We start from the raw sequence: 21,163 nt of genomic DNA on the forward strand, positions 1-21,163 counted from the left end.
CACAGCAGGTGCATTTTGCTGATGATGAGTAAGCACTGTACAGGTTTAAATCCAGAACACTTCTCTAGTAGCAATACATCTAATTCACCTCCTGTGGCCAGTACCAGCTAAATACATGTTTCTGTTACAGAATAGTCATAGTTGGTTTTGTCAGCATTGCAATACAGGTGAGAAATGATGAACAGGGGAAGTAGGCAGTGAGTGCCCAAGGAGGTACTGGGGTTAGGAAGGAAACAAAGCTGGGCCCATGCTTGTATGATTAGCAGAGTAGGGACATAGCATTAAATATGGGGATCAGAGCTGTGGCAACTGTTGAAAACAGAGACAAGAAACCTGAAATTGCTGCAGTGATCCTCAGCTGCACTGTCATAATGCACTGTTAGGCGCCGGAGGTGTTTTGGCTATGGACATACACAAACAGGTGACACACAGGCACAGCTGCTGGGGCAAAGGGCTACAGCTGAGCCCATCAGGTCGGACCTCATGCAGAGCTGATGTCTGTGTGTTCATTATCACTAGTTATTTGTTAATCTACCATGTGTATCTAAATATGTTTGAAGAAACAGAATTCTGAGGATAGCTGCAGTTTTGACCTCCTAACATTAATGCCTTTTTGTTATATTTTGTTTAACTTGACTTTTAATGAGCCACAGGCAAGGTCTTCTCCTTGAGATATGTGTTTGATCCCACACAAATTTGGATGTTCCCTTTTTTGCTTCCTAAAAATAATTGTGATTGGATAATAGAATATCCTTTTGTACAAATATGTGTCAAGCCTAATTTCTAAGTATCAGCAACCAGAGTGTCTGTAAAAGGAATTGGATCAATGTCACCTTTGCTTGCAAAAGCACCTATCAACAAGATGTGAGCTCTGGCTTGATTTTCGTTCTTTCTCCACTGCTGTGAAGTTTATTGCTAGTCTGCACTTGTTCTTGTTTTCTTCCCAGAAGCAGAAGTCTGCTCCTCTCTCAGGAATTTCTTTTCCTTCTTGCTGAGTCAGTCTGGATCTGCAGAGTGTCTTCCACCTCTCCGGTTAAAAGATCGGCAGTCATATGTTCCCACTTGTCTTCCCTGCCCCTCGGCCAGGCTGTGTGTGAGCAGCCCTCAAGGTGTGCAGAGTCAGATTCTGTCAGGATTTAGCTCTGTACTTGCTCTAGAAGTTACTGAGAAAAAAAGTGTTTCAGTTTAGCTTTACTTTTCCTGCTAGGAATGGACACAGATGTCCCTTTGATAATCATACTGTTTGTTCATTGTGCTATTTCTGACCTGTTTCCCAGATTCGTTTAATGGAGAGTGCTCTTCGTGCTGACAGTCCCCAGTTAGCCTATCACTCCTTGGTTTCATGTCATTCTAACGAGAAAGGAGTGTCCTGTGGAGGTTATGCCTTTTCAAACTGAAGAGCCTTCCTACCTGACGTTAGTCCAGGCAAGTGCTTTCCCTCAGCATAATAAAGGCCATCCAGTGAACTTCTACAGATTTCCTTGGTGCTTTCAGAGTGCCTTGAATGTAGCATTAACCTTCAATATAGCTAGGGAAAGAAGGGAGGCCATTTCACCCGCAATCTGTTATAGCATGTTTACAACACTTTTCAAGCATTTTACTTGTATTCTTTGAAAGTCAGAATGCTTTTGGAAAACCTGATGAATGTTTGTATTTTAATTGCTAAGCTCTTTTACGTATATACTTGTAACTGTTATTTTCAGTGGGGGTTGCATCACTTTGAAACTTTCAGGTAACTTAGTTTTGTACCTGCAGTCTTAAAAGTGTCTTCACAATCCAGGCTGCAGGAGGTCTTCTCTCATGCTGGAGAGATGGAGAAAGACCATTAGAAATGCCATTTGTCTTTGTGATTTTCTTGGAATTAGCTCACTAGCACACAGTATTTCTCTCCTAATTCCCCATAGTTACTAATAAACAAGATTATGAAACTTCCAGTGAATAGTTCTGGCAGAGAGAATGTTCACATTGTATCACTTCTTTTTTTACTTCATAGAATCTTCAGGACAGTTAAACTCATCATGAATTTGATTTGATCTTCCTTGTAGTCTGTTGGCAGTTACTTAATTGTTTCAAAATGAACTCTTTATATAGATATTTTTAAATAACTCAATTGTTCTATTGGAAAATATTTTTTCCAGTTCTGTTTGGCACAAAGGGTCTGATTGTCATATGACACATCCAGATTTTGCCATAGTATAACAACCCCACTGACTTCAGTAGAATTGCTTCTGCTATGCAGTGGCATAAATTGTATGTTTTTCCCTTAAAAGCAAACAAAAAGCCCCTGTGATTTTCAGGTTAATCAGGAAGCTCAGAAATTTGATTTTCAGCAGCACCAAAAGCTTGCTATCCTGCATGCAAGTGCTCAGAAGGTCTGTAGCTCTGAGAACTTCCCAAATGTCAGTGTCATTCTCACTACATCATTTGTTAGAGATTGCTTTTCTGTGCTGCTCTGTGGAACTGAGCTCCTCTCCCTGCAGTCCTGCTGTGAGCAGAGGCTGGCTGAAACCATTCTATTAACAAGGACTATATCAATTTAAGGTAATGGAGCTGGCTGCAGGATGACCTAATGGAACACAGTTAACTGAATGAATGCTGTAGTCATGAAATCTACCGAGATTTAATTTAATTTAATGTTAAATGCTTACACACTGATTGATTAGATGAAAATAAGCTGAACTCTAAGACAAAAAAAAAAAGAAAAAAAGCAAACTTCTTTTCCCCTCATATCTGCTGATTATCTGACAGTAAACGTATTAAGATGCATTTATTTTTAAATAGACTGTGGCACAAGCTGTCTAGAGAAGCTGTGGATGCCCCTACGTAGAGACATTCAAAGCCACGTGGGCAGCAATGGGTGGCAGCCAGCCCACAGCAGGGGGTTGGAACTAGGTGGGCTTTAAGGGACCTTCCAGCACAAGCCATTCTGTGCTTCAGTGAATACATGACAAAGAAGAGTGTAGCTCCTAGAGAAGTCAAGGACTGACAATTTCTTGTTTGTCACTACTCAGCCAAGTTGCCCAACATCCATAATCCATATTTTCTGAACTGTTGCAGAAATGGTAAGTTTGATACAGATATTTCTCCATGCAGTGCTGCTGTGGGAACTGGAAGCAAAGTCTGCTTGCTGCTCGATTCTAACAAGAAGGATGGAAGGAGCTGGGGTAAGCTCCCAAACCCACAGCCTCCACACGTGGAGCCACTGAGGGACAGCTGGCTGCAGGGCTGGCTGCTCCTGGAGAACTGGGGTTGAGCATTAGGAAAACTCCAGGAAAGTAGCATTTGCTTTGCTTCCTCGAAGCTACTTGTTGAGCTGTATGCAACTTTGACGACCATGCTAGGGCTATAAAATTGCTATATATTTTGCTTGTCTTCCCACTTTGTCTAGAGGTGTGGGCTGAAGCTAATCAAATCAAAGCTGACAATCTGAATGCATTATTGCAAACTAATTCTTCAACCGTATAGATTTTTTGACACTGCTTTTACCGGTTGATGCGCACTTCTGGTTGCTTTGAGTTGGGAGAAAATCAGTCCTTGCAGAGCCCTATGGTTCAGAATGTCACATGCACACAAGAGAAAGGTTCAGAAGTTGTGCATTTGGAGACATAACAGGGTGGTATAGCTCAGCAATGGATTCACATAATTCAAGCCCAAGGGTCAAATTATGAATAAATATAAGACAAAACACACCATCTGGTGAACCATGCTTCATATAACTGAATTAGTTGTTCACTGGATCTCAAGTCCAGTTTAATAGCTTATCCGTATTTCTCATTGCTTCTCACTGGATGACACACGGAAAGCTCTTCCCTCCCATCTCTCCCTCTAACCCTTTAACCTCTGAGTCATTTAGTGGGGGTGGGTGGTGACTGCTCTGACAGTGCATTCAGTACGCTGCTGAAATGAACAGGCTACTTCAGAATTTGTTTTACCAAATAAGAAGAGAAGTGAATGACTGGCTTGAACACATGGATGTAAAAGGACAATTTTAATTCATTATGGTTTTTATTTGCATAGTGCTATCTACTTCTGGATGGTTTTACAGGAACCATCTCTAGAATTGTTTCCTGTGCAAGAAATTTTGCACAAAGATGAAAAAAAGTAGAGCTGGATGTGAAGTAGTTGTTGTAAAGTCTAGTTTTGTCTCACTGGTTTTATGACTTTTATTGTTTATAGAATCAGGGGCTTGCTTTCTTCAGCCTTTGCTGACTTCAGGCTGTTGGACAGCTGTTAATTTTTTTGAAGGCTAAGAAAACATTTAATAGGTGACTCACTGTGCAGGTTTTTGATGTTATTTTCTGTTGGGGGACAGGTGTTGTGGAGGAGTAGAGGTAAGGCGGTCCCATTTTTATAACACTGATGAAGTAAATGGCTGAAGTGACTTTCAGGACCACTTGTCTCAGGCAGTAAGTGCTTGAGCTTACCAGTTTGTCTCAGAAAGATGTTGCTTTTTTAGCCATGATGATCACAGCAGAATTATTCAAGCGGTACTGACAAAAAATGATGAAAAAAATGCATGACAGATTATGAAAAATAATTGTTGTTTCCTTTTCTTTTCCTTGGCAATATATTGTGCAAAATTATGTTAAAAAAAAAAATTAAAATGTGGCCAATGAATGAGAAAAGCCTTGGCAAATGTATCTTTAATTTTGTAGCTTGTGAATCGGGTTCAGTTCTGGATTTTCAGTATAGATTATTCTGAAATTTTTCGTGCCTGTTACAGAGAACACAAAGTCTGCTGTGGTGTTGCTCTGGGATCCCTGCAGTGAGTACGTGTGATGGGACTGGCTTCATTGGAGAAGGACGGGCCATTAGCCAGTGGATCAGCACATTGGGATCTTAGTGACACAGATCAGGATAACAGCACCTCAAGCAATGGGAAGCCATGGAAACAGGCTCCAGCCTAGAGGCTGATCAATAACACTTAGAAAAGCTTCTATAAAAACTTCATTAGAGACTTTTATCCAGACTAGTGCTGTCTGCAGTGGGAAACAGTGAAGGAAGTGCTGTGAACACAGCACTCTGTTCCTTAGATGTGGTACTAAGAAACATGTTTAGTGGCAATAAGTAGGTGGACGGTTGGACTACATGAGGTCTCTTCCAACCTTCATGATTCTATGATTCTCTGTTTAGGGCTTTGGTAACTAATTATCATTGCTGGTTAGATCTATCCCTGATGCAGTTCCTGCATTGGTTTGCCTGGAAATGGTTGTCCCCTGCCAGATCAGGCTGCCCAAGGCTCCACTGAATCCCTTGTTGGATGCCTCCAGGGATGGGGCACCCACAGCTTCTCTGAGAAGCCTGTGTCTCACTGCCCTCCAAGTAAAGAACTTCCCTCCAATATCTACTCCAAAATTCCCTTATCTTAGTTTTAGAACCACTCCCCCTTATCAGTATCTGTCCTTGTAAAATGTCAGTCTCCCGCCTGTTTTATAAGCTCCCTTCAAGTATTGGGAGGCTGCAATGAGGTCTCCCCGGAGCCTTCTCTTCTCCAAGCTGAGCAAGCCCAGCTTCCTATCTTCAGAAAGGTGCTCCAGCCATTTTTGAGACCACCCTGACTCGATGATCTCTAGAGGTCCCTTCCAACCCCTACAATTCAGTTATCCTTCTCATACTGGGGGCCCCAGGGCTGGATGCAGTACTACAGATGGGGCTTCATGAGAGCAGAGGGATACAGTCCCATCTGCCCTCCTATCCACTCCTTTTTTGATGCAGTCCAGGATGGATGCAGTTGACCTTCCGTGCTACAAGAGCACACTGCTACCTGATGTCCAACTTTTCATCCACCAGGAAGCCTAAGTTCTTCTCCACAAGACTGCTCTCGAGGAGTTCTCCAGTCTGTACCTGGGATTGCCCAGATCCAAATGCAGCACCTTGCATTTGACTTTGTTGAATCTCATTAGGTTCGTGTGCACCCACTTTTCAAGCTTGTCCTGATCGCTCTGGATACCCTCCATTCCTTTTATAGTGTCAATTGCACCACTCAGCATGGTGTTATCAGCAAACTTGCCTAGGGTACACTCAGTCTGTGTCATTAATAAAGATATTGAAGAGCACCGGTCCCAAGGCTGACCCCTGGGGACACTACTCATGACCGGCCTCCACCCACACATGGAGCCACTGACCACAACACCCTAGCTCCCTATCTGGCTAGTTCTTTATCCACCAAGTAGTCTACCCTTCGAATCCATCTCTCTTCAATTTAGAGATAAGGATGTCGTGGGGGACCATGTCAAAGGCCTTGCACAAGTCCAAGTAGATGGTGCCTTTCCTTGTTCCACTGTTGCCGTCACTCCACTGTAGAAGGCCACTAGATTGGTCAGACACGATCTGCCCTTGGTGAAGCTGTGCTGACTGTCTCAGGTCACCTCCCCATCTCACATGTGTCTTAACATAGCTTCCAGTATTATCTGTATTTATATAGACAATAAAAATGTGTACTTTCAGTTGAAGTGCAATTCCATGTGTTAACAGCATTTCACTTTTCACCCTTTTGTAAGCCTGCAAACAACTGTATTAGCTAAGATGTACAACAATTGATTATATTATATTGATTACATTATATTATATATCTATACCTATATATATTCAATCAATAATTTGATCCTCCATGAAGCTATGTTAAGGCACATATGAGACAAAGAGGTGATTTGAGACAGCCAGCATGGCTTCATCAAGGGCAGATGTTGCCTGACCAACCTGGTGGTCTTCTGTGATGGAGTGACGGTTTCGGTGGATAGGGGAAGGGTGATGGATGTCATCTGCCTGGACTTCTGCAAGGCCTTTGACATGGTCCCTCACCGCATCCTGCTCTCTAAATTGGAGAGGTGTGGATTTGAAGGATGGACTATTGGATGGATTAGGAATTGGCTGGCTGGACACAGCCAAAGGGTTGTGATCGATGGTTCTGTGTCAGGGTGCAGGCCAGTCACATGAAAACCTAATGAGGTTCAATAAGGCCAAGTGCAGGGTGCAGCAGTTGGGTCGGGGCAATCCCAGGTATTTATACAAACTGGGGGAAGATCTCTTTGGGAGCAGCCCTGTGGAGAAGGACTTGGGGGTCCTGGTGGACGAGAAGCTGGACATGAGCCAGCAGTGTGTGCTTGCAGCTCAGAAGGCCAACTGAGTTCTGGGCTGCATTAAAAAAGGGGTGGACAGCAGGGAGAGGGAGGTGGTTGTCCCCTTCTACTCAGCTCTTGTGAGGCCCCATCTGGAGTACTGTGCCCAGGTCTGGGGCCATCAGTACAGGAAGGACATGGAGCTCTCAGATTGGGTCCAGAGGAGGGCCACTAAGATGATCGGAGGGCTGGAGCATCTCTCCTATGAAGAAAGGTAAAGGGAACAGGGCTTGTTTAGACTGGAGAAGAGAAGGCTGCGGGGAGACCTCATTGTGGCCTTCCAGAACTTGGAGGGAGCGTATAAACAGGAGGGGGTACGGCTGTTTGTGAGGGTGGACAGCAATAGGACAAGGGGGAATGGTTTTAAACTGAGACAGGGGAGGGTTAGGTTGGATATTAGGAGGAAGTTTTTCACTCTGACGGTGGTGACACACTGGAACAGGTTGCCCAAGCAGGTTGTGATGCCCCATCTCTGGAGGCATTCAAGGCCAGGCTGGATGTGGCTCTGGGCAGCCTGGTCTGCTGGTTGGTGACCTGCACATAGCAGGGGGTTGGAACCAGATGATCATTGTGGTCCTTTTCAACCCACGCCACTCTATGATTTTAATAATTGAAGCTATTCTTTGGAAATAGTGTAAATTATGGTTTGAGAGCTGAATTCTTTTATCATTTGCTTTTTTTTTATTATTTTTGACTTTTAAAGCATCATTGTTTTGCTTGAATGATTAGTGGAATAACATTAGCATGAGTCTCAAAGATCTGGAAGAGAATTCTGTCTGCACATATTGTTCCTTGAACTGTAAAGTAATGATTACATTCAAGATTTTTCCAGGGGCAATGTTTTTATACGATTTTCCTGACCATTTCTACTGACATCTCTGGGTCATGTATGAATAAAGTACTTGAGCAGTAACAAGAGTTAACAATTCTGTACAATATTTCAGTTAAATTACAGGTTATTAAATAAAGCAAGCCAATTTCTGCTCTCACTTAATGTACATTTCTAGTAATTCAGGATCTGATGTCAAAAAAATAATGTTTTAGATAGTGCAAAGAAGTGAAGTAATCAGATTATCTTTCAGGAAATGTATAGTGTTCATTCCAAGCTATATCAGCAGGCTACAGAGCTGGCAGAAATATTCCTTGTCTGCAAGATAGCTGTTTGGGTCTGATGGATGTTCTGTCTTTTCCTAATGCAGTCTTGATTCCTGGCTGTGATGGTCTGGAGGAATTCTCCCTTCTCATTGGCTGTATGACTCTCCTTCAGTTCTGTGCCCTGTCTGTTCTCAAGAATTGTAGCCCACCCTCTCTGAACTCATTTTTTAGTTCATCATTTAGTTCTTTCTGAGATTGATTTTATTATAGATATGATATCATGGCTAGCAGAGTTTAAGAAACCCAAAAGCTGACTTTGTTGTGTTCTGCAAGTTAGTCTTTTGCCTCTCTTTACATCATTTGGAAAACAGATTACATCCAAGTCACCACTGCTAAAAGTCTACAGTTCTTTTCAGAGCATAGCTGTCCGGCAGGTTGTGTTCCAGACCAACACTAGGCTAGTGCTGTCTTGGAGCCTCTCGTTAGCAGTTGGATGTTCAGTGACTGCTGTACTAAAGCTGTACTAGTTTGAGGGGATGAGGAAATTATATACAATTCACATAACTCATGCATGCTTTCTCTGACATCTGAAATTTAGGATATCTATATTGTAAGTGTAATTGCAAGAAATATGGCAGTGAAACTATCCTTGTATAGTTTATGTGTATCTCTAGAGCTTTAAAGCTGATTCCTAAACACTGGTAGAACTTACAGCATTTGAGTATCTCCTTTGTCTTGATGAACTATAGACTCATTCATACATAACGGTTGCATTCGGAGCAGGTCCAAAACCATCTCCTAATAGATTAGGCAGGATCTATTCTGTGCCCCATCCCTATCTAGCAGCGCAGGGGGCTGTGTTCTCAGGGAGTAACAAGTCTTACTATTAAAGACTGAGGCAAAGAAGGCATTAAGTACCTTATCCTGATCCTTGGTCACCAAGTTGTCCTTGACGTCCAACAAGGCATGGAGATTCTCCTTTTGCTGTTGATGTATTTATAGAAATATTTGTTGTTGTCCTTTACCTTAGTGGCCAAGTTCAATTCTAGCTGGGCTTTGGCATTTCTTATTTTCTCCCTGCACAGCTTCACTATGTACCTGTAATTGGTATAAATAAAATTATATATAAATATATAATTGGTATAAATAAAATTGCCTACTCTTCCAGAGACTTTCCTTTTGTTCTTGAATTCCAGCCAAATCTCTCTGTTCAGGCAGTCCGGCCTCCTTGCCTATTGGCTCATCTTCTGTGATTTGGGGATGGTCAGTTCCTGCACCTTTAAAATAACTTCCTGAAAGTATTCCCAGCCTTCTTGGGCTCCCACACTCTCCAAAACTACCTCTGAAGGGACCTTCTCAACCATAGTCCTAAAGAAGTCCTAAAGACTGCCCTTCGGAAGTCCAAAGTGGCAGTTCTGCTGACTCCCTTCCATGGTTCAATAAGGATCAAGAAATCTAGCATCTCGTGATCCCTGTGCCCCAGACGGCCTCCGACTTTTACATTCCCCACAAGACCTTCTCTGTTAAAAAAACAGCAGGTCCAGAATTTTGCTTCCCCCTTTTGGCTCCCTCACCAGCTGTGTCAGGAAGTTATCTCCCACACACTCTAGGAACTTCCAGGACTGTTCCCTATCTACTGTATTATAAATTCAGCAGATATCTGGGAAGTTGAAGTCCCCCACAAGAAGAAGAGGGAGTGATCTTGAGACCTCACTCAACTGTCTATAAAGTATCTTGTCCACTTCTTCATCCTGCTTGGGTGGCCTGTAGCAGACTCCCACGATAATATCAGTCTTATTGGCCTTCGCTTTTATTCTGACCCATAAGTTCTCAACCCTATCATCACCATAATTAATTCCCATACATTCATATTCTTTCTTAATATAGAGGGCTACACCGCTGCCTTTCCTGCCTAGCCTGTCTTATCTGAAAAGTCGGTAGCCATCCATCACAGCGCACCAGCTGTGCAAGTCATTCCACCACGTTTCCATGATGGCGGCCATAACATAGCTTTCTGACTGCACAGTGGCCTCCAACTCGTCCTGCTTATTACCCATGCAGTGTGCATTAGTGTAAAGGCATCTGAGTTGGACCTCCTTTTGAGAGGCAGTAGTCCTAATACCCTCATGACCATACTCAGGTGTTTCCATAGCCACCAACCTCACACCAACCCTCGTGTTCTTCCTACAAAAGGGTGAATCGTCCTCCTCCTTCACGAAGACACAAGTCTGTGGGATATTACTAGCACAGCCCCTTCCCACAAGCACTGGGATGTTACATATGGGCTTTGTTCTAATGACCCCAGTTACACCCCTACCCCCCTTCATACCTGGTTTAAAGCTCTATCAATGAACCTTCCCAACTCCCATCTTAAGACCCGTTTCCAGCGGTGGGGGAAGCTGGTCTCGTGCAAACAGAGCAGAGGTCAAAAAATCCAAATCCTTGCCAGGCACACCAGGCTCAGAGCCAGCTATTAATCCGTTGGCCCATCATGTTTAGTCCCTCGTCCTTCCCTATAACTGGAGGAATAGAGGAGAACACAATTTATGCTCCCGAATCCTTTTATAGCTTTAACCAGGGGTTACACGATGAGTAGTCAAGAGCAATGAAAAGGAAAAGCCTTTCTCTTCACTGCTGTTGATGAATTTCTAATAAGACAGTAATGCATGCAGAGGATCACTGAAAGGCTGGTAGAGGCTGTGAGCTGACCCATTAATCTAAATTTCTTCTGTACCATGATAAGATGATCTCAGAAAACCTTGTCAGGTGTCTCTGTACATCTGCAGTGACAAGCATGTATTTTCATCCCATGAGCAATGAGGAACATTCAGCAAATAGCCTGGTCAGTGGATAAAGGTATAGCCAAAGGCAGGCTTTCTGTGTTGTCCAAGTGATTCGGTAAAGTGGGTTGATACAATTTAAACCAGTCTTGACTTGAAAATAATCCTCTATCTGTGTTCTTCTTGGGGACCTTGGTTCAGCTGTCAGAGCCTGCTTGGAGGATCAGAACCTGGCCATCATTTTGAACATGTCATTGCATCATGGAAGTTTATGCTTCTGGATTAGTTTATGTTCTTATGACTTACACAAAGAAAACTTAGTCCATTTCCTTTAAAAAGCTCTCTGAACTTAAAAATATAAACTTACTGAAATAAGCTTTCCTTAATGTTTGTCCTGTTTAAGTACTCTCTGGCCATCAGTGAAAAAATGTTTTTTTCCTCAATTCTTTGTTTAAACTATTTGTTCGTCTTTTTTTCCCAAGCAGTGAAATTTATTCTTTTTATTGAAAAGGTGGTTCAGTTCTTTCCCTTTTTAAACAACACCTTCAACAGCAGTATACTCAGTATGCTTTGCCAGCAATGTGGATAGAATTGATGGTTTGTCCTAAGTGAAATCAGGATTAGACAAGTATATTTAGAGATCAAGGTGTCTCTTCACCAAAGAAAGAAAAAGGATTTAGGCAGTTTTTCCACTTTGAAATGCTGTCCTTGGCTTCAGCATAACTTGGTTTTACTGAAGCACCAGCTGGTGGGAGAACAGCTGATGTATTGAAGTATGTAGGTATGACCTAAGTGATAGATATGGCAGGACCTTTTTTCTGGCATTTGTCCGAAGGAGCTGACTGATAACTGCCTCAGTTTGTAAAGATGCAACTGGGCATCTGATGGGCTGCTCACAGGCAGGTAGCATTGACTGAGAGCTGGGTGTGGGAACAGGCTTTTCAGTTCCTAATGGGTAGTGCAAGCATCTCTTATCTGTTTGGTGACAAATGAGTGCCAAACAACAAGGGCTGTTCTGAAAGTAATGCTTCCTATTTTTTTTTTTCTTTTAGTGTTTGCTCACAACATCAGAAGCAGATGTTGGTGAGATGGCAGTAAAGATTGAACCATCCCACTTATATTAGAAATGGAAGTAATCTCTGTGGCTTGTAGAATTGATGTTCATTTATGGTTTGAATAATCTGATAATACCACAGAGAAACTAATTTTGTTCTCCCTTAGTGTATTTAAATGCATAAGTATTCATTACAATTTTCTATTACCATCTCCAGAATATTTACTTTTGGAAGTTTTCATTTGTGTGATTTTTACTTCTGATGGATATGGTTCCAATCAGTGGTGTTTTCTGCTTTTTTTCAGTTATACCAGCAGAGTTGTTTCCAGTGGACTGAAGGCTCAAATTAATAATCCAGAACTGAAAGTCAGAGGACTAGACCCACTCATCAGCAATTTGATTGATAAGCTTCACAAGTTTAATCAAGTAAGTAACTTCAGAGATGAAACCATTTTACCACCAGATCTGACGGCAGAGCTGAAGACAGATGGATGGTAGCTAGATTTCCTAGAGCCCTGTGAGAGCCCTGAGTAGGCCTGGTAGCAAAGGCAACCAGAGATTGTCTTGTGTCAGCTGGATTATAGATTGTAATGAGATAGAATTATTTGCCTGGAAGTTGCTGTATTGCTGGCTGTTGTCTCATAGTGTTCAGTTCACTGTCCTGCCGTCTGGAGTCCCATTGAGCAGCTCCTGAGTCCCGCAGTTCACAATAGTCAAGTTCTGTTTTGGAGCCCTGTGGAATTGTGCTGGAGATGTATCTCCTTGGTTGTGCAGCTTTGTGGCGTAGATGTAAACAGATAAGACAAAATGGATCTGTTAACTGCGCAATAACTGAACTGCATAGAACTTAAATCAGGACAAAAGGCACTCCGAGATGTATCAGCTATGCTACCTTGAAAACATCATGATACACCAAAAGAACCACTGAGTTTGTCAGATGCATGATTAACCTCTGTCTGCCTCTGTCATCTGCTAGTCCCCATGGATCTGTAGGCTTTTGAAGCTGAAGGCACAGCTCTGAGATGTAACAGCTTCAACACAGCTCTGTGAGCTCTTACAGCAGTGCCACTCCAAATGAGCTGGAGCTAACAGATTTAGCAGAGATTGATTTTCATTTAAAGTAGGCGTGTCTTCTTGTCAGCTTGCAAGAATGCTTTCAACAGTGTGTTCACAGTCAGATGTGTCTGCACATGAGTCTACTCATAATCCTTCACCATAAGGGAGTGATGGAGCCCTTTTTCTGAAAAAAGAACTGGAAGATTAAAGGCAACCTTTGTAGGTGGGATGATCAGGAAGAAAAATAATCTACTCAGTTAAAATGGGAGGAGGAATGGCTTAGTCAGGATGTTGGGATTTCTTAAGACCATGACTGTGAGAAGAGAGTCGTGGTTTGATTTCTTGTTTGCTCTTATTGTTACTTATTATTATTACAGCCCTCTTTTACTTCTTATCAGCAACAAGTGGTAAATCCATAACCTGTAATTGGTGTTTCTATTAAATCTGAATTGTCTTTTATGTTCTGTATTCTGCGGTTCAGGGATCCTTTGTATTGCACTGCTTTATCTTGCCATAGGGGATTGCAGCAACTAGGATGATGTAGTACTTGTTATTATGGTGAAATAGACATTATGTGGTTAGACTGATGAAAAGGGTAATTCATTATTTATCTGCTTTTGTATGTTATCAAGTAGAATGTTAATTTACTTTATAAATTTTAGATATATCCGTCTGTGTAATCGTCCTCTATAAACACAAACAACAGAAAATAGTTAGATTAAATTAAAAGTAGCTATGCATTGGAAATGCTTTGTCTGTTGTAGAAAAAGAAAATCAGAACAGTCTCATTACAATGAGTTGCATACCATCTTTCTTATCTACATGTAAAAAATGCCTTCAAAACACACTTATTAGTTAGAAGAGTAAAACTGAATTCTTCATATCTCTTCATTTAAGTTGGAAGTATTGCTTTCTGTTACTTCTAATTCTTTTTTATGAGAATGTCATCTTTAAGTAAATGTAACTCCCATCAGATCGAGGTGCTTAGCAATAATGTATTCCAAGGGTAAAGGATTAAACAGAATATTGATTATTGCCCTAAGATTATTCGTTCTTAAGTACTTGGAATAATATGAATTCCTTTGATCATAATTTTAGTAAGATTTCTTCAGAGATCAAAGCATCAAAGAGTTGCTAAATATCTAAGGCTTTCACATATACCATCAAACACGTGTAGTTGTTTTTTTTCTTCTTCTTGAGTTTTTCTATCAGTTGTGGTGTTAACACACAAATAAAAACTGGCACTGAAAAGCCAATTAAATCTGGATTTTAAAGAGCTATTAGTGTGTGTAGGTTGTGTAGACAAAGAGTGATACAGAATCCTGGTATTCATTTTATGAGCAATAGGTGTGTTGGAATCTAAGTAGTGAAACAGTGACAAAATAACGTCTTTGTATTCCCATAAGTACGTGAGATTAGCAACAGTATTTTAAGCAACAGTTGCATATCTCATACTCAGAAACAGAGCAGAGAACAAAGCAACACACAGAATACCAATCAAAGCTGATTTAGTGTGTCTAGGTCCTACTCATCTTCCTCCACTTAACTAATATTGCTAAACTGCACAGAAAAAAAAAAAAAAAAGTACTCTTGATAAGAGGCAGATGTGCTGAGATTGAAGCACCAATAGCATTTCTTTGCTATGAAACCAAGCTCTAGCCTTGTAAGCATCTCTCTGACAGAGGGTGTGGGCCTGTTGGCCCTCTGTCTCTGACTTGTCACAGTGCACATTTTTGAAAATTAGGATAATCATCTGCTGAATTGATTTGGCATACTGTTAGCTACAGCCATGCTCCAACCAAGAGCACTTATTTTTCCCCAGGTTACACCTTGGCTCAGCATTTCCACAGCTTTTCTGGAGCAAGTGGAATTGCTGCTGCCTCAGCGAGCCTTCTTGTGCCTGTGGCTGGATGCAGCCCAGCCCTTCCAGCACGGAGCAGGCTGAGTCTAGCACCTTACACATCATCTGTATGCTGGTCTTCCCCATTGCTGGCTTGCATTTAGGTGAAATGCCAATTCATTGGAGATTATAGTAGTTTCTCACTCTTTTCATCTTGGAGTTAAATCCTCACTATGTATTTTTTTTTAACAAAATGATTATGCAAATGGCAGGCTATTTAATAACATTTTGTGGAAGCAAAAGAAATTCATAAATTACTGTCATTTGTGCCCTTGTCAGATAAGGTACTTGAAGGGTTTATTGTAGCTGTTGATTCATATATCAATAGAATTACTGAGTTACAATTTACTATAGGTAAAAATTACTGTAATGCAGAAACAGATCAAGTGAAATCCCAGTTGATTTTGAAGAACTAGCTGTCAACAGTGGTATCTTTTCCATCCCCTTTTTGATGAATAGAGCAGATGTGAACTGCAACTGATAATAAATATGAAATTCCACATTGTACCTTTTTTGAGGGCTACTTTGTGCCACATAATTGTACTTTAATATGTCTTAGTGTTTTTCTTCAGCGCAATGCTTTTCACAGTTCAAACACAAGAGCTTAGGGGCTAAGGCTAACAATCCAAAAGCATCAATTTTATTTAAAGCAATTAATATGTTAGGGAAAAGGGGAAAAGCTTTGACTATAACTTGCCTAGCAGGGTTGCACAGGCATTCTCAAAGAACAGTAAAGTGATAAGTAACGTACAAGTTTAACTTCTTTGTCTTTTGTTAACCTAAATCTAATCTTGACAGATTTTAAGAATACAGTATGTTTTGCTATTGTCATTCAGAGCTGGATGCTTACGGCACGGCTATAAGTCAGAAAGACATTGCAGTATCCCAGTGCTTAAAGTGAGAGTGATACTGAAGCAGAACTTGGTGGATTTGGCCCTCCGTATTGTTTTCCTCCCCTACTGAAACCACATGGATCTGCCAGCTGGCCCAAGGAAAACGTGTGTCTTGCAGCAAAGGAAAGGAAAGATAGAATTAACAAAACTCCAAATGGAAATGTTTAAAGTCCTTTAAAAAAGAGAGAGAACAAGGAAAAAGCAAATTGACTGTTTATTTCCTGCTTTGCTCCTGTCTTCAGATAGACTATCATCTCACATTACTTCATCAGTTATATAGTTTATCATCCAGTTGTTATTTTTTTCCAAATGTTCATGCTTATTGGATTCATGGGCCGTATTTCTTCTCTTCTGCTAAAAATCAGACATCTCTTTGTTTCCAGATAAATGCTGAATGCCCAGCTCTGAGATAAATTATGGCCTTTTTCATAATACATATGCAACGAAACAACTCATGCCAATGCTTGAAAGTATCCAGCTTTTTCAAAGACTGAGTATAATCTTTCTCTCTCTGGTCTTCTGCTTGGTTTTTCATTTCTTAGGAAATATATATGTACACGTTTAACGTATGCTGTATAAAAATATCAAATATATCAGATTTCGTCATGTCTCAGATTAAAGCAAGAAAAGATACATCAGTCCTAGCAGCCTGGTAAAAAAACAAAAATCAAGTAGCAGTTTAATGCTCTCTCTTCTTAAATAATTGACAGATTTCTATCACACGCAGTTCTAGCAAGTTCTTTTAAGCCCAGAGCTTTTCAGTGTTGTTACATTTTCCCATTGACTTGTCAATCAAAGCTGAGACAAAGCACTGGCTGTCTGTTGGGGGGTTCCTTTGTTACCAAGAAAGGTCGAAATCAGTGACAGCCCTCTTTGCAAAGCAGTGTAGCATACAGCAGTGCACTGGGATATAGTGGTATGTAGAAGGCTGTATGGCAATGGAGATGCTTCTCTAGGAAGCATTCCTTGCAGTGTAGGCTGTAGATCCCAGGCAATTAAGAAGAAATGTATTGAAATAGTGGGCTGGGGCATCTGAAGTCTGTCAAAATCCTCTGTTGGCTAGAGGTTTCTGCTAACCACTGCTGCTATGAAACTAAAAGTGTGTGTCCCTTCCTCATTTCTGACCATTTAATGTCCCTGGTAGGATGCTGGGTAGCAGGGACGAGCTGGGGGCTGCAGGCAGCTCAGAAGGCTCCTGCTGGAAACCGTACAGATGTGGCTGTGAAGGGAGAAAAATTTAGACAGATCCTCTTTTCTGTGAGCCCTGAGAGGCAGACAGGCAGAATAGCCAGTAAGAGTTCAACCTTGAGCCTGTTAGTCTGCAGCTGGGAGCTCCTAGTGCAAGGTGTGGGAGCTCCAGTCCTGAGAATGTGCAGGAGTGCCTCATCACATACCCTTACATTTTATAAAGAAAAGGAGTTTGGGAGATCTGGATTTGGTTCTGCAGTGGTTTTAAAGCTCCTGCCAAAAGCAGTAGTCTGTGAATCAGCATCAGGGGGCTTGCTCTAGTCCAGTCCTGCAGAGAAGCCATCACAGAAGCATTGTTTTATGGAGAGCGCATGTTAGTGTTGTAATCTAATCCTAACAGAGTTATACGTCATGCCTGGTTGAAATCTGTGTACTTTTGCTGTCCTGTGGTCTGCAGATTGTTTTTGTTAAATATAGTGATGCAAGATACAATTAAATAATATTAATTAGGATCAAGGAATGACTTTTCAGCATTAAAACCATCATCAAGATTTCAATAGAGACAGAAATCATGTGACATACTAATGCAACTAACCCAAAATGAAACATTTTAATATAAGACAAATCTGAATCGTTATGTAAATCTGGCGTATTTTATTATGTGCTAGAAAACATAGAATGCTGAAATGGCCATTTATTATTCATGTGTTATGCCTCAGAGTATGCAGTGCTATTTGTCTTGCAAGCATTTGCAGAAATTATTTGCCCAGATGGGCCATTGTATGTGTTTTGTTTTGCACATTGGGGGAAATTAGTCTTAATAAATCAAAATCACATATTGAGTCACAGTTGTGACTTCAGCCAAATAGGGGAGAGGGATGGGAGAGCTACTGTTTCAATCTATAACTGAGCCAAAACATTTCACATGTAGGAAAATATATTTTGAAAAGAGGAGTGCTATTTTAAGAAAAGCCAAGATGTGTCTGATGGCTGGAGTGCCTGATTCTAGCTGCATCTGATGGCTGTGCTCACGGTTGCCCTGAAAGTGCTTGGGATCCTTTGGGTGGCATCTGGAAGCAAGGGGGTTTGGTCATTGGAGGTCTCTCCTTTGGCTGGACACTGGGACTTCTTCATCAGTCGTGGGAAAACTGTGGTTTCTCGCCTTCCTGAGAGAACTGTGGGACTCTTAATAGCTGTTGTCTTTGTGATATGAGATGCGAGCCAAAATACATGCACTTGAAAATACAAAGTTGTTATGGTTTTTTACTAGAAATGTCCCTTTATGAGTGATGGCAGAGGGAAGGAATTTTCTGACACTGCTAGGTTAGACTTTTTGATGTTAATTGATTTTTTTAAGCTAGCAAACAACTACCATTGATTTATATCTAATAGTGGAATTAATTTTTAGTCACAATAAAATTAAAAATTACTTTTTTAAAGTAATTGTACTTTTGTAAAGTAATTGATTGTATTACTAGCCTGCCAGCTTTCTTTCATTGCTTTAATACTTGTGATACGTATTTCAGTTACTTATGATCATTAGTACTGTGATCATGGTATTTGCTTTTGATCTCATTTCTGAGGTACAATCACATGCTTGTTTTTGGAGGTGGTTTGGTGAGCTTACATAATATGAAAGAAAAGCAGAGGTTTATGATTACTGTCTTTATAGGGTAGGTGAAAGGTCTTCAAACAATTGATTGGTCAATGGCCAAAAGTAAGTACTATAGGGTGGACACAAGCAGCAAAAAGCAGTGTAAGAAACAAAGCTGAGGACTGTCCAAACTTGATTTGTCAAGCTCTAGTGGATCTGCCCTGGCTGTCACAAGTGGAGTCACATTTATGCTGCTGAAGTACATTGCCACTTCCCAATTAAAGCAAAAAGTCTGTTTCCAGCAACCATCTGCTAAATGAGACCCAAGAAACCTCAGACCAGGTGCCCTCAGAGATTTCTGTTAGTGGGTGACTGATGCTGGGAACCGAGCAGGACCTCAGGTGCCCCTGAGGTTGGCTCGGGATGTGGGCCCACCTTTGGGTTTTAGAGAGAAAGCCTGAATGTTGGATAGACTCATACTGCACATTCATATCTACTGTCAGAATTCCCACAAAGTCTTCCCATCTTATGCAGAAGTCTGAGTCTTACCTGTTTGCTAATACTGACTGTGAAAGAGCCCTCTGGTAGGGATGGAAATTGCCTCATTCCTAACTCTCTTTTTCTAAATTTTTATCTTCTTACCTTTGCTGTGACATGGAGGTTTGCAAATAGACCAAGCTCAGCCAATGGCAAAAAGTGTAGAGGGAATTTTATAAACTGCCATACACTCTGATTTTCACCTTGTGTTATTTTTGTGAATACTGACTAGTATTCATACTCATACCACTGGCTAGTATTCATACTCATACCACTTTACTTATCTTTCTTACCCCCAATGAAATGTTACGTTTTTGAAAATCAGCCTGCTCTGAGTTCATTTAAAAATAGCTGGGTTAGGTGCATTATGTAAAGGGAGCATGAAAGTTCATCACCTGATTTCTTTGTGCTCCAGGCAGTCTCTGCAGTTTGCTCCTAACTTGATTCAGTCCTTGTAGGTACAAGACCAGCAAGTGGACTTGAGAGGAAACCATAGCAAAGAATGGAAAGTCATTTCTTTGGTCATAGGACACTGTGGCATGGTTTATTATAAATATTGTTCTATCTGGATTAAGAGAGGTAATACTCTAAGAAGTTTTCCCAAAATGTATTAGTAATAAGACTATTCTTAGGGGCATGTATTTTAATTTTAATTCTTCTTTTGCCATCTCCTACTGCCATCTGCCAGAATAGAGAGGTTACTGGAAAATAGCAAACAACTTGAAGTTTGGAGGGGGTAATCTGGAGATCATCTGTTGAAGGCAGGGCCTTTGATTGGAATATCTAGGGATCTGTAGGACCAAGTCCTGCGTGTCCGGTGAGGAAGATTCTACCTCTTCACTGGGGCAACTCAGCTCTGTGTGTCTTTGCTTGCTTGCTTGCTTGCTTTTACAGATGATAATACACTAGTCTTAAATGCCTCACTTCCTGTTTTTAGTGGTCTCAAGGTCTGGCTTGAATTCACAGACAATAGTGCTTAGGCACAGAATAGGCCCTTTACACCTTTGTACACAGAAATATGTTTCCGCATGCAAATCAAGAGTAGTTATGCTGCTGCTAAGTTGCATGATGCCTACAAGTTCCTGCTTCCTCTAGGAAAACATGCAAAGGCAGTAACCACCGGGGCAATCAGCACATGCTGGTGTCTCACACGGAGCAGGTTCCTGTGCATTCCAGCCTGCCAGGCTGCCACAGTGTACATAGACAGAGAGGACTGATTGAACAGAAGCTGCAAAGTACAGAATTTGCATGCACTTCTAGCTGGAAGAGCATTTGCTACTCTGTATGTGAAGCTAAGAAAAGCCTTGGTGTGTTAGGATAGCATTTGCTGGCTGCTGTGCTTTTGAACAGCAGGGAGGTGTGTGTAAGAGGCTGTTTGCTGTGGCTCCTACTCCTGAGCACAGGTGGGACACTCACAGCCTTCAGCTGTTACTTCAGTGCTGAAGATGCCGCGTGGCCTTCTTTGTCTATACCCCTCAACATCTCAGGCTTACACTGGTGTCTAGCCTTACAAATATGATTTATTCACTACGTACTGTTCAGTGCCACCTGCAATCTGCCCTTCTTCTTGGGACTGTCTGCATTTTAAATGAAATAATACGTTTATTTCTCCTGCCTTTTTCACGCATCTGAAATGAGCCTGTGCCTCAGTGCGGATATGTGGGAATGGATCTACTTGGGACTGAGTATTCCCAATCCCAGATGTCGTGCATGAACTTGTCATTATGCAGAATAATCACCCAGGAGACCACCAGTTTCCTCCAGATGTGGGTAGCCTTGCTGTTACGTTAACACAGTAGCAAAGAGAAAAGGAGGGAGAGTAAATAAGATGGTGCTACTTCACGTGGAGAAACTACACTGGCATCAGTATTTTCTCCTGGAGAAATCTAAGGGAGCGTTCACAAAGGGTAACGTAACAAAGCAAGACCTGGCACATGTAACCATTTTC

The 21,163-nt window shown here is 41.4% G+C and overlaps 1 protein-coding gene across 5 annotated transcripts in view; it reads left to right on the plus strand.

Annotated features, from left to right (window-relative positions):
• LOC100543530 (glypican-5-like) overlaps positions 1-21,163 on the plus strand; it is a 427,109-nt gene that overhangs the window by 255,756 nt on the left and 150,190 nt on the right. For all 5 annotated transcript variants that reach the window (XR_014885612.1, XM_085233255.1, XM_085233254.1 and 2 more), the window contains one exon: positions 12,353-12,473. Coding sequence is in view for 4 of the 5 variants with exons in the window: in XM_085233255.1 (XP_085089381.1) it covers positions 12,353-12,473 (121 nt within the window). In the remaining variant the exon portion in view is untranslated. The remainder of the gene's footprint in view (positions 1-12,352; positions 12,474-21,163) is intronic.

This window comes from Meleagris gallopavo, chromosome 11, assembly GCF_905368555.1.
Source record: "Meleagris gallopavo chromosome 11, MGAL_WU_HG_1.1, whole genome shotgun sequence".
In the NCBI taxonomy this organism is placed as follows: Eukaryota; Metazoa; Chordata; class Aves; order Galliformes; family Phasianidae; genus Meleagris; species Meleagris gallopavo.